This window comes from Moschus berezovskii, chromosome 3 (genome assembly GCF_049115385.1).
Source record: "Moschus berezovskii isolate FMDL1 chromosome 3, NW_MosBer_1.0, whole genome shotgun sequence".
In the NCBI taxonomy this organism is placed as follows: Eukaryota; Metazoa; Chordata; class Mammalia; order Artiodactyla; family Moschidae; genus Moschus; species Moschus berezovskii.
In genome coordinates, this window is record NC_142462.1 from 111168174 (window position 1) to 111181063 (window position 12890).

At 41.6% G+C, this 12890-nt stretch overlaps 1 protein-coding gene across 5 annotated transcripts in view; it reads right to left on the reverse strand.

Moving 5' to 3' along the window:
- DGKI (diacylglycerol kinase iota) overlaps positions 1-12890 on the reverse strand; it is a 508012-nt gene that overhangs the window by 267511 nt on the left and 227611 nt on the right. For all 5 annotated transcript variants that reach the window (XM_088832644.1, XM_088832652.1, XM_055421328.2 and 2 more), the window contains exon 6: positions 6467-6532. In XM_088832644.1, the coding sequence (XP_088688770.1) occupies positions 6467-6532 (66 nt within the window). The remainder of the gene's footprint in view (positions 1-6466; positions 6533-12890) is intronic.

Below are 12890 nucleotides of genomic sequence, written 5' to 3' on the forward strand. Positions count from 1 at the left end.
GGTGGCTCAGTCAGTAAAGAATTTGCAATGCAGGAGACAAAGATTCAATCCCTGGGTTGGGAAGATCCCCTGGAGTAGGAAATGGCAACCACTTCAGTATTCTTGCCTGGGAAATCCCACGGACAGAAGAGCCTGATGGCCTACAGTCCATGAGGTTGCAAAGAGTCAGATATGACTTAGTGACTAATCCACCACCACGAGGGCAACACTGGACAGGGAAGGAGGAGATGGACCCAATGAAGGAGGGCCATGTGCGGGCAGAGCGCTGACCTCTTTTTGTTTCCAGCTGCGGGAAGGGGCTGGTAACGTCTTTCAACTCCCCCTCCCTCCTTCCCTCTTTCTCTTATTTTTACCTCTTCCCCTGCCCCCTTTTCCTCCTCCCCCCTTAACTATTTTGTCTGCTTTTAATCTATTTTAAAACGCTTACTTCTTGGAAGGAAAGTTATGACCAACCTAGATAGCATATTAAAAAGCAGAGACATTACTTTTTCAACAAAGTTCCATCTAGTCAAGGCTATGGTTTTTCCAGTGGTCATGTATGGATGTGAGAGTTGGACTGTGAAGAAAGCTGATTGCCGAAGAATTGATGCTTTTGAACTGTGGTGCTGGAGAAGACTTTTGAGAGTCCCTTGGACTGCAAGGAGATCCAACCAGTCCATTCTAAAGGAGATCAGTCCTGGGTGTTCATTGGAAGGACTGATGCTAAAGCTGAAACTCCAATACTTTGGCCACCCCATGCGAAGAGTTGACTCCCTGGAAAAGACTCTGATGCTGGAAGGGATTGGGGGCGGGAGGAGAAGGGCATGACAGACAATGAGATGGCTGGATGGCATCACCGACTCGATGGAAACGAGTTTGAGTGTACTCCGGGAGTTGGTGATGGACAGGGAGGCCTGGCGTGCTGTGATTCATGGGGTTGCAAAGAGTCGGACACGACTGAGAGACTGAACTAAACTGAATCTATTTTCTAGCCTGGAAAGATTCTAGGCTAGCAAGGAGCCAGCTGGAAGTCACTGTGTTGAATTGGAGGAGATATTACCAGTTATAATGGAGAGAGGGCCATACCCTTGAGGCTAAAGAATGTAGCCTTAAAAAGAAGAGCTTGGTGACCAATGGCTGTAGCATATTTTCTTTCCAGGCACTGGGCAAACAACAAAATTAATCAAACTTTTTTCCACGTCTCACTCACCCTCCACACAACTTAGGTGGCCAAAACATCCCTGCCTTCCTCTATTGTCAAAAATGCATACTGGTCAGCTCATCCCAGTGCTTGACTCAAAGGAGTCACATGAATAAATACACATATTAGAAATGAGTTGATGAAGACTATAATTTCCCAAATTATCTTCCACTCTACCAAATCAAAACTTCCTTTATTGAGACCAGCTTGTTGTTGTTGATCAGTTGCTCAGTCACGTCCAACTCTTTGAGACCCCATGGACTGCAGCATCCCAGGCCTCCTTGTCTTTCACCATCTCTTGAAGTTTGCCCAAGTTCATGTCCATTGCATCAGTGATACCATCAAACCACCTCATCCACTGACACCCTCTTCTCCTTCTGCTCTCAATCTTTCCCAGCATCAGGGACTTTTCCAAAGAGTTGACTGTTCACATCAGATGACCAAAATACTGAAGCTTCAGCATCAGTCCTCCCAACGAGTATGCAGGATTGATTTCCCTTAAGATTGACTGGTTTGATCTCCTTGCAACCAAGGGACTCTCAGGAGTCTTCTCCAACACCATAATTCAAAGGCATCAATTCTTTGGTGCTCTGCCTTCTTTAAGGTCCAGCTCTCAGAACCATACATGACTAGTGGCAAGACCATAGCCTTGACTATAGGGACTTTTTCAACAGAGTAATGTCTCTGCTTTTCAACACACTGTCTAGGTTTGTCATAGCTTTCCTGCCAAGAAGCAATCATCTTCTGATTTCATGGTTGAAGCCATCATTCACAGTGATTTTAGAGCCCAAGAAGAGGAAATCTGTCACTACATCACCTTTTCCCCTTCTATTTCCATGAAGTAATGGGGTCAGATGCCATGATCTTAGTTTTGTTTAAAATTGAGTTTTAAGCCAGCTCTTTCACACTCCTCCTTCACCCTCATCAAGAGGCTCTTTAGTTCCTCTTTGCTTTCTGCCATTAGGGTGGCATCAACAGCTTAACTGAGGTTGTTGATGTTTCTCCCGCCTATCTTGATTCCAGCTTGTAACTCATCCAGCCCAGCATTTCTCATGATGTGCTCAGCATACAGATTAAACAAACAGGTGACAGCAGACTGCCCTGTCATATTCCTTTCTCAATCTTGAAGCAATCAGCTGTTCCATACAGGGATCTAATTGTTGCTTCTTGAACCACCTACAGGCGTCTCAGGAGACAGGTAAGGTGGTCTGGTATTCCCAACTCTCTAAGAGCTTTCCACAGTTTGTCATGATCCACACAGTCAAAAGCTTTAGTGTAGCTGATGAAACAGAGATAGATGTTTTTCTGGAACTCCCCTGCTTTCTCTATACTCCAGTAAAATGTTGGCAATTTGATCTCTGGTTCTTCTTCCTTTCCTAAAGCCAGCTTGGATATCTGGAAGTTCTTGGTTCACATAATGCTGAAGCCTAGCATGCAAGATTTTAAGCATGACCTTACTAGCAAAGAAATAGAGGAAAACAATAGAATTGGAAAGACCAGAGATCTCTTCAAGAAAATCTGAGATACCAAGGAAACATTCCATGCAAAGACTGGCACAATAAGGGACAGAAATGGCATGGACCTAACTAAAGCAAAAGATATTAAGAAAAGGTGGCAAGAATACACAGAAGAACTATACAAAAAAGATTTTCATGACCCAGATAACCACAATGGTGTGATCACTCACCTAGAGCCAGATATCCTGGAATGCAAAGTCAAGTGGGCCTTAGGAAGCATCACTACGAACAAAGCTAGTGGAGGTGATGGAATTCCAGTTGAGCTATTTCAAATCCTAAAAGATGATGCTGTGAAAGTGCAGCACTCAATATGGCAGCAAATTTGGAAAACTCAGCAGTGGCCACAGGACTGGAAAAGGTCAGTTTTCGTTCCAATCCTAAAGAAAGGCAATGCCAAAGAATGCTCAAACTACCACATAATTGCACTTACCTCACATGCTAGCACAGTAATGCTCAAATATCTCCAAGCCAGGCTTCAATAGTATGTGAACCGTGAACTTCCAAATGTTCTAGCTGGATTTAGAAAAGGCAAAAGAACCAGAGATCAAATTGCCAACATCCAGTAGATCATCAAAAAAGAAAGAGAGTGTCAGGAAAACATCTAATTTGGCTTTATTGACTACACAAAGCCTTTGATTCTGTGGATCACAACAAACTGTGGAAAATGCTTAAAGAGATGGGAATACCAGACCACCTCACCTGCCTCCTGAGAAATCTGTATGCAGGTCAAGAAGCAACAGTTAGAATGGGACATGGAACAAAGGACTGGTTCCAAAATGGGAAAGGAGTACGTCAAGGCTGTATATTGTCACCCTGCTTATTTAACTTATATGCAGAGTACATCATGCAAAAAGCTGGGCTGGATGAAGCACAAGCTGGAATCAAGATTTCCAGGAGAAACATCAACAATCTCAGATACACAGATGACACCACTCTTATGGCAGAAAGCGAAGAAGACCTAAAGAGCCTCTTGATAAAAGTGAAAGAGGAAAGTGAAAAAGTTGGCTTAAAGCTCAACATTCAGAAAGCTAAGATCATGGCATCCTATCCCATCACTTCATGGCAAATAGATGGGAAAACAGTGGAAATAGTAACAGACTTTATTTCTTTTGGGGGGGGGCTCCAAAATCACTGGAAATGGTGACAGCAGCCATGAAATTAAAAGACGCTTGCTCCTTGGAAGGAAAGCTATGATCAACGTAGACAACACATTAAAAAGCAGAGACATTACTTTGCCAACAAAGGTCCATCTAGTCAAAGCTAGGGTTTTTCCAGTAGTTATGTAAGGATGTGAAAGTTGGATTATAAAGAAAGCTGAGCACCGAAGAATTGATGCTTTTGAAGTGTGGTGTTGGAGAAGACTCTTGAGAGTCCCTTGGACTGCAAGGAGATCCAACCAGTCCATCATAAAAGAAATCAGTCCTGAATATTCATTGGAAGGACTGATGCTGAAGCTGAAACTCCGATATTTTGGCCACCTGATGTGAAGGACTGACTCATTGGAAAAGACCCTGATTCTGGGAAAGATTGAGGGCAGAAGGAGTAGGGGATGACAGAGGATGAGATGGTTGGATGGCATCACCAAGTCAATGGACATGAGTTTGAGTAAGCTCCAGGAGTTGGTGATGGACAGGGAGGCCTGGTGTGCTGCAGTCCATGGCGTTGCAAAGAGTCAGACACAACTGAACTAAACTATTAGCATGGGAAATGAGTGCAACTGTCCAATGGTTAACACATTCTTTAATACTACCCTTCTTGGGAATTGGGATGAGGAGTAACCTTTTCCAGTCCTGTGGCCACTGCTGGGTCTTCCAGATTTGCTGACATATTGAATACAACACCTTGATGGCATCCTCCTTTAGGGTTTTTAACAGTTCTACTGGAATTTCATCGTATCCACTAACTTTATTAACAGCAGTGCTTCCTAAGGCCCACTTGACTTCACACTCCAGAATATCTTTCTGTGGGTGACTGACCACTCAGCTGTAGCAATCCAATTCATTAAGATCTTTTTTGTACAATTCTTCAGTGTATTCTTACCATCTCCTCTTGATCCCTTCAGCATCTACTAGGTCTCTGCCATTTCTGTCCTTTATTGTGCCTATCTTTGGGTGAAATCTTCAAAACAAAATGAAGCAGGGCAAATGCTAACTGAATTCTGCCAAGAGAATGCACTGGTCATAGCTAACACCCTTTATCAACAACTCAAGAGACGACTTTACACATGGACATCACCAAATGGTCAATACTGAAATCAAACTTATTACATTCCTTGTAGCTGAAGATGGAGAAGCTGTACACAGTTGGTAAAAACAAGACCTGGGGCTGACTATGGCTCTGATCACCAGCTTTTCATAGCAAAATTCAGGCTTAAACTAAAGAAAAGGGGGGAAACCACTAGGACAGCGAGGTACAACTTAAATCAAATCCCCTATGAAAATGCAGTAGAGGTAATGAATAGATTTGAGGAATTAGAGCTAGTAAACTGTGTGCCTGAAGAACTATGGACAGAGGTCTGCAATACTGTACAAAAGGCAGTGGACAAAACCATCCCAAAGGAAAAGAAAAGCAAAAGGGCAAAGTGGTCATCTGAGGAGATTTCACAAACAGCTAAAGAAAGAAGAGAAGTGAAATGCAAGGGAGAAAGGGAAAGGTATATCCGACTAAATGCAGAGTTCCAAAGAATAGCAGGCAGAAACAAGGCCTTCTTCAATGAACAGTGCATAAAATTAGAAGAAATGACAGAAGGGGAAAGACTAGAGATCGTGTCAGGAAAATTGGAAATATCAAAAGACCAGCTTATATTGATGTAATTTTTTTAAAAAAATCTTTGTAGTAGGATTTACCAGCGGATTAACCTTCTCAGAGTATCCTTCCATTCCTAAAGTAGATCTTTGTACATTGAAAAAAGCCATAACCCAAATCTGTTAGGATCAATATCGGGCAGTCTACAGAGCATGCAGGTTTCAAGAGCCCTACCTCACTCTTACATGTGGCCCTGCACCCTGAGGGGCTTACAGCCCATGACACTCAAGGAGTAGACATAAATGACATATGAGAAGGGCCTCTCTTTCTAGGAAGCGGGTGATATCCCAGGAGAGCAACACACTTCTTGCTTCCATGTTGTCCTTCTACCCAGTTCTGCTCAACCACAACATATCAACACAAGCCGCATTGCTCATCCACTTGCTGATTTTCTGTTGTTGTTTGAAGAAGTGTGTGATGCACCTGCAATCCTCAGGAGGGAGTTTAAACAAGAGAGGAAGTCTCCTTTTCTTAATTGTCAACAATGAAATAAAAATCCCTTCATACCAGGGATTAGCACTCAAAGCATGCCAACCCCTGCTAGGAAGACCACTGCCTCTTGAGGGAGTTCTAGAACAAAAACAACACCTCTGAAAGGAAAAAAAAATGAAATCCCTCAGTTGTGTTAAACTCTTTGGGACCCCATGGACTGTAGCCTACCAGGCTCCTCTGTCCATGGGATTTTCCAGGCAAGGGTACTGGAGTGGGTTGCCATTTCCTTCTCCAGGGGATCTTCCTACCCCAGGGATTGAACCCGTGTCTCATGCATTGCAGGCAGACACTTTACCATCTGAGCCACCAGGGAAGCCCATCTTAAGGGAAGGAGGTCTAAAGGAAGAAGGTCTTTGGAAGGGAAGTGATGCAGTGAGCCCTGGATTCAGGTGATGGGACTCATCCACCTCAGGTGCTTGCCAAGGCCTGAGCACCCTCCTGCAATACCCAGCCATGCAGGGCAATGCCTTACCTTACCACACTGCTTACACTTTCCTTCCTGCCGGCGCCTGTGTACCCAGTGGTGACGCACGAAGTTCTGTGGGAAAACAAAAGTAAATGAATACGTTTCAGTCTGCAAACTCCGGGATTCTTTTTTTTTTTAAGTGTTGTAAGAGTAGAGATCTCCATGAACAATCATTTAAGCCCATCTTAGCACACAAACAAGTATGTGCCTGTGTGATTTGTTTAACAATAAACATGAATCCACTTGGGAAAACGAAGCTAAGTCTCCATCTTTGGTGATCTTTCATGTCTGCAGAAACCATTAGTCATGCCTTCTCTCTGCAGCTTCCTGGTGACAAATGCCTGTAATGAATTCCTGGTACTCTGCTTTCTTCTTAGTAAAAACATGGTTTAGGTTTGTGACCTTGGGCTGGGAGGTAACCGAGGCAGTTAAGAAATATTCTTAAAGAAAAGAGGTGAAGGAGAGAAGGACAAAGACATCCATTTTAGAAAACAAATGTGTATTTAATGCTTTATAAGTGCCAGGCAAGCATCATACTCAGCATTTGTGTTAGGAAGAATTTTAAAGAAATTAAATTCTCAGAAAGAAATAGATTTCATGATTTGAGAGTTTATTTTTTAACTAGTGAAAGTAAAGGAAGAGAAACGCTGAAGAAAACTGATGACAAAGACGAGACATGGGCATATCGTGAAATTCTGTAATGAGGTCCTTAGGTATTCTGAATGAGATCAGTTTCCAAGGTCTATCCTGGGCTTGTTTGTGTTTGTGCTTAGTCATTTAGCTGTGTCCAATTCTTTTGCGACCCCATGGGCTATAGCCCACCAGGCTCCTCTGTCCATGGGATTCTCTAGGCAAGAATACTGGAATGGGTTGCCATTTCCTTCCCCAGGGGAGCTTCTCGACACAGGGATCCAACCCATGTCTCCTGCATCTCCTGCACTGGCAGGTGAAGTCTTCACCACTGCACCACCTGGGAAGCCCTCCTCCTTGACTTGTGTTGTAGGAAACATGGAAGATCCTTTTCCTCCCAAATAGATAATCACTCAAGAAGCACATGTCACCCAGCTGTTGGGATGCTTCATAAGAGAGAAAGTGGTCTTCAGGTCTAATGCTACAGGTAAACCCTAGTAACCTACACACAATTCATCTCTCTTACGCCAGTTCACCTAAAATACTTGTTAATGGTTTTCTCCTGTTCTTTTCTAAAAACACATACTTTACCTGAAATTAACATTTGTATTGTCAGGCCACAGTCTATATTTTCCCTTTAAAATAGGACCTCTAATATATATTCAGCTTTGCTAATACTTACCAAATGCCTACTATCCAGGCATTGTTCTAAGTAAGGAGGGGCACAGAAAACAGATCAGTGTCGAGAAAAAAAATATCAAGACATGAAATTCAGAGTGACAAAGATACCTCTAACAAGCATTAGCATTATCAATTCTAAATTGTCACCTCTATTTCTCTTCATTATGTCAAACCAATTTAAATTAAAACTAAACAAAGACCCTGAAGGAACAATGGTCTTTTAACTATAATAAGATAGAAAGAAGTATAATGGTCCTACTAATTAGTCTAGTTTTTGTCTTACTTTTTCTACTGTGGCAGTTTAATAAAATAAGGTCACAATTCTTACACTATTCTCAGAAAAAAGCTAATAATAAGAGTTAACATTTCTTGAATACTATCTCTGTGTCAGGCACTTTTTAAAATGCCTTACATATCTAATACCATACACAAAAATAAGCTCAAAATGGGTTAAAGATCAAAATGTAAGACCAGAAAACTATAAAATTCTTAGAGGAAAACATAGGCAGAACACTCTCTGACATAAATCACAGCAAGATCCTCCATGACCCACCTCTCAGCGTAATGGAAACAAAAACAAAATAAACAAATGGGGCCTAATTAACCTTAAAAGCTTTTGCATAATGAAGGAAACAATAAACAAGGTGAAAAGGCAGTCTTTAGAATGGGAGAAAATAATAGCAAATGAATCAACTGACAAAGAATTAATCTCCAAAATACATAAGCAGCTCATGCAGCTCAACACCAGAAAAACGAACAGCCCAGTCAAAAAGTGGGCCAAAGAACTAAACAGGCATTTCTCCAAAGAAGACATACCTAAGGCTAATAAACACATGAAGAGATGCTCAACGTCACTCATTACCAGAAAAATGCAAATCAAACCACAGTGAGTACCATCTCACGGCAGTCAGAATAGCCACCATCAAAAAGTCTACAAACAATCAATGCTGGAGAGGGTGTGGAGAAAAGGGAACCCTCTTACTCTGTTGGTGAGAATGCAAACTGTTGCCACCATGGAGAATAGTGTGGAGATTCCTTAAAAAACTGGGAACAGAACTGCCATATGACCCAACACTGCCACTGCTGGGCATACACACCAAGGAAACCAGAATTAAAAAGAGACGCACGTACCCCAATGTTAACTGCAGCACTGTTTACAATAGCTAGGACACGGAAGCAACCTAGATGTCCACTGTCAGACAAAAGGATAAGGAAGTTGTGGTACATATGCACAATGGAATATTACTCAGCTATATAAAGGAACACATTTGAGTCAGTCTTCATGAGATGGATGAAACTGGAGTCTATTACACATAGTGAAGTAAGCCAGAAACACCAATAGAGTATATTAATGCATATATATGGAATTTAGAAAGGCGGCAACGATGATCTTATATGCAAGACAGCAAAAGAGACACAGAGGTAAAGAACAGACTTTTGGACTCTTGTGGGAGAAGGCGAATGGTGGGAGAAGGTGGGATGATTTGAGAGAATAGCATTGAAACATGTATATTAACATATGTAAAATAGATGACCAGTGCAAGTTTGATGCATGGAGCAGGGCACTCAAAGCCAGTGTTCTGGGACAACACAGAGGGATGGGGTGGGGAGGGAAGTGGGAAGGGGATTCAGGAGGGGAGGACACATGTGCACCCGCAGCTGATTCATGTTGATGTATGGCAAAAACTATCACAATGCTGTAATTATCCTCCAATTAAACTAATTAATTAAAAATGTCTTACATATAATAATAATTTTAATTTTCATGAGAATTTTCATGAGTAGAGGTGCTATTTAGTTGATAGCTACTAGTAAAACCCTGAGTTGGTAAAAACATTGAAATATGTCTATATTGATTGATAAATTGTAATTTGGTGCTTCTACCATCCCTCTGGCTCCTCCATAGCTACCATAGCACCCCACACACACACCATGCCCTCAACACTACACACCATTTCTACCTCCTCATTATTGAGAAATTAGACTGTTAATTTTGGGCATAACAGGTCTCTAAGACTCTGGAGCTCTCTTCTGAAAATAAACCATGTTGTCTGGACAATGCCATGGGGTTCCACCACAAAATCAGAAAACTGGGCTATGCCCCACTGATGGTAGCTGTCTGTCCAGGTATCAATATAAACAATTCAGGGGCCTATGGCTGCCAGTCCAGGAACCTGTTCACTGTCCATACCTCCAGGTCAGTGCAGAAACTCTGGTTTCTGGGTTGAAGGTATCAGACCCTTCACCTCACAGATGAGGCAGAATGCTCCAGCTTTTCAGCCCACCCACGTGAGAAGTACTTTAGCCCACTGCCTGGGAGGATGGGGGCCAACTGTTAATTGTAGTCTATCCCAATTCACATCATTGTAGGGCAGCTTATCAAAAGGTTTGACTTGAATTATCATCATCATCCTCATTTTATAGATGATGAAACTAAGTTATAGAGTGGTGACTTCAAATGTCAAGGGCCGAGCAAGGATTCAAACTCAGGCAGGCTGCAAAAGAGCCTGTATTCTCAATGACTCTGTTGCAGAGCTTCTTCACTGCTCTGAAACATCAAGTTCAAGCTTTTTCAATAAATGATTTCAATGACAGTCAGTAGTGGAAATATTGAATACATAAAAATGTCAGGCGGTATTATGAGAGATAGAAAAATTTACTATAATTGCTGTTAGTTTAGCAGAAGCTGGGGGAGAATGAACAATAACACTGGTGTTAAGAGAAACTCTGCTTATTGAGATTATAAATCACCTAATGACTCTCCATTTAAGAATTCAAGGAGGGAAACACTGGAAGAATTTGATGCAATTACCTATGAGAAATCATGGTTGACTCATGGGATTATTTAGTGAGTGACAACCCTAATCAAAAGATTAAACCAGCAATTTCCACAAATCAACAATTATTGAGAAACTATAAGACTGACGATGAATCATTTCTGTGGCGACATATATCGTTTGGTAAACAGATTTATAATACCATGTAGTTTAGTTTATTTAGGGAATAAAAGAGAACATTTTTAAATTGCTTATTTAAATACTTATGACTCTGCAAGTTGTTGAATATTTTTAATATCACCCTTCCTGGGAAACAGGTAGGCAATGAGGCATGGGTAAAATAACTCATACAAATCACCACTGTAGAAACTAAGTAACTGTCTCTATGACTGATTTGAGACGTCAAGTATCCATCTATTTAGAGGTCTTCTTAGATCTGATATAAATTTTTTTTCTATTGCTGCTTAAACATAGCTTGGCCAAAGTGAAAGCCAATAAATGTGTGTTGAACTGAATGAAATTCTCAATCTAATTTCCTTGACAAATCACATAGCTACCATTTTGGAGGATCATCTATTGTTTTTTATCAGTTAGGGGAAAAAGAACACTTCTAGAGAATCACTGCTGTTTTATCATCCATCTTTCCCAAGCACTTAAATTTTTCATACTATTTCCTTTTGACTATTATTCATTTCTCCTAAATTACTGAACTGAAATTAGACTCAGAAGCCTCACACTGCAAATGTGAGTGTTGATACATGCTGTTAAGATAGCAGAGCAAGGCTTCTAATACTAAAACATCCTTTTATTATTCATCAATAATCTGAATTATTCATATACCACCATCAAGTACTGGGTAAGAATAGGGCTATTACTTATGGGTGTTAAAATCTTGGTGATCCATTATTTCAGGCATTATTTTCAGTATGGTTAGCAAAAATGCATAACACAATTGCTCAATTATTGCCCAAAGCAGCCAGTTCAATTCATAATATTCAGTTCAATCGCTCAGTTGTGTCCAACTCTTTGCAATTCCATAGACTGCAGCATGCCAGGCCTCCCTGTCCATCGCCAACTCCCAGAATTTATGCAAACTCATGTCCAGTGAGTTGGCGATGCCATCCAACCATCTCATCCTCTGTTATCCCCTTCTCCTCCCGCCTTCAATCTTTCCCAGAATCAGGGGCTTTTGCAATGAGTCAGTCCCTTCGCATCAGGAGGCCAAAGTATTGGAGTTTCAGCTTCAGCATCAATCCTCCCAATGAACATTCAGAACTGATTTCCGTTAGGATGGACTGGTTGGATCTCCTTGCAGTCCAAGGGACTCTCAGGAGTCTTCTTCAACACCACAGTTCAAAAGCATCAATTCTTCGGCACTCAGCTTTCTTTATAGTCCAACTCTCACATCCATACATGACTACGGGAAAAACCATAGCTTTGACTAGACAGACCTTTCTTGGCAAAGCATTATCCATAGAGTTTTTACCAATCCAGGCAGCTTATGTCTAAGGAAACTGAGTCCATCTAGAATGTTTCAACTTAGAGGAGTCAAACCAACATTCATTAAAAAACTTCAAGTATCAAGCAACCCTCAAGACACTACTGAGGGAAAAAGCAGCAGAGATGTCCTTTGAATACAAGTCAAACTAATTCTAAAATGACTGTTTCTTTCATTTACATGAAGTAAATTATCTAAGGTCTCATAATTAAGAATCTCCATGGGTCATGCATCCCTGGTGGCTCAGTCAGTAAAGAATCTACCTGCAATGTGGGAGACCTGGGTTCGATCCCTCGGTTGGGAAGATACCTTGGAGGCCAGCATGGAAACCCACTCAAGTATTCTTGCATGGACAATCCCATGGACAGAGGAGCCTGGTGGGCCACAGTCCACGGGGTTGAAAAGAGTTAAACAAGACTAAGTGACTAAGCACAGCATATAGCATGTGTCATAAGAATCATTTCCAAATTGTACTTAGAATAAGAGTTCTTAGAGATTTGGGGGGAAATTAACCCCTTCGTGGGCTTCCCAGGTGGCTTACTGGTAAAGAATTTGCCTGTGATGCAGGGGACCCAGGTTTGATCCCTAGGTCGGGAAGATCCTCTGAAGAAGAGAATGGCAACCCACTCCAGTGTTCTTTCCTGGAGAATTCCATGGAGAGACCATGGAGTCACAAAGAGTCAGACACAACTAAGCAACTAACACTTTCACTCCTCTATAAATTCATTTGGTCAAAAGATATTCACTGATCACATTTTCTGCATCCTGCTTGGTACAAGTTTGGAACAAATTTCACGAGTGGTCTCCCAAAGCTTACACTACAGGAGGATGGCAACAAACAAGC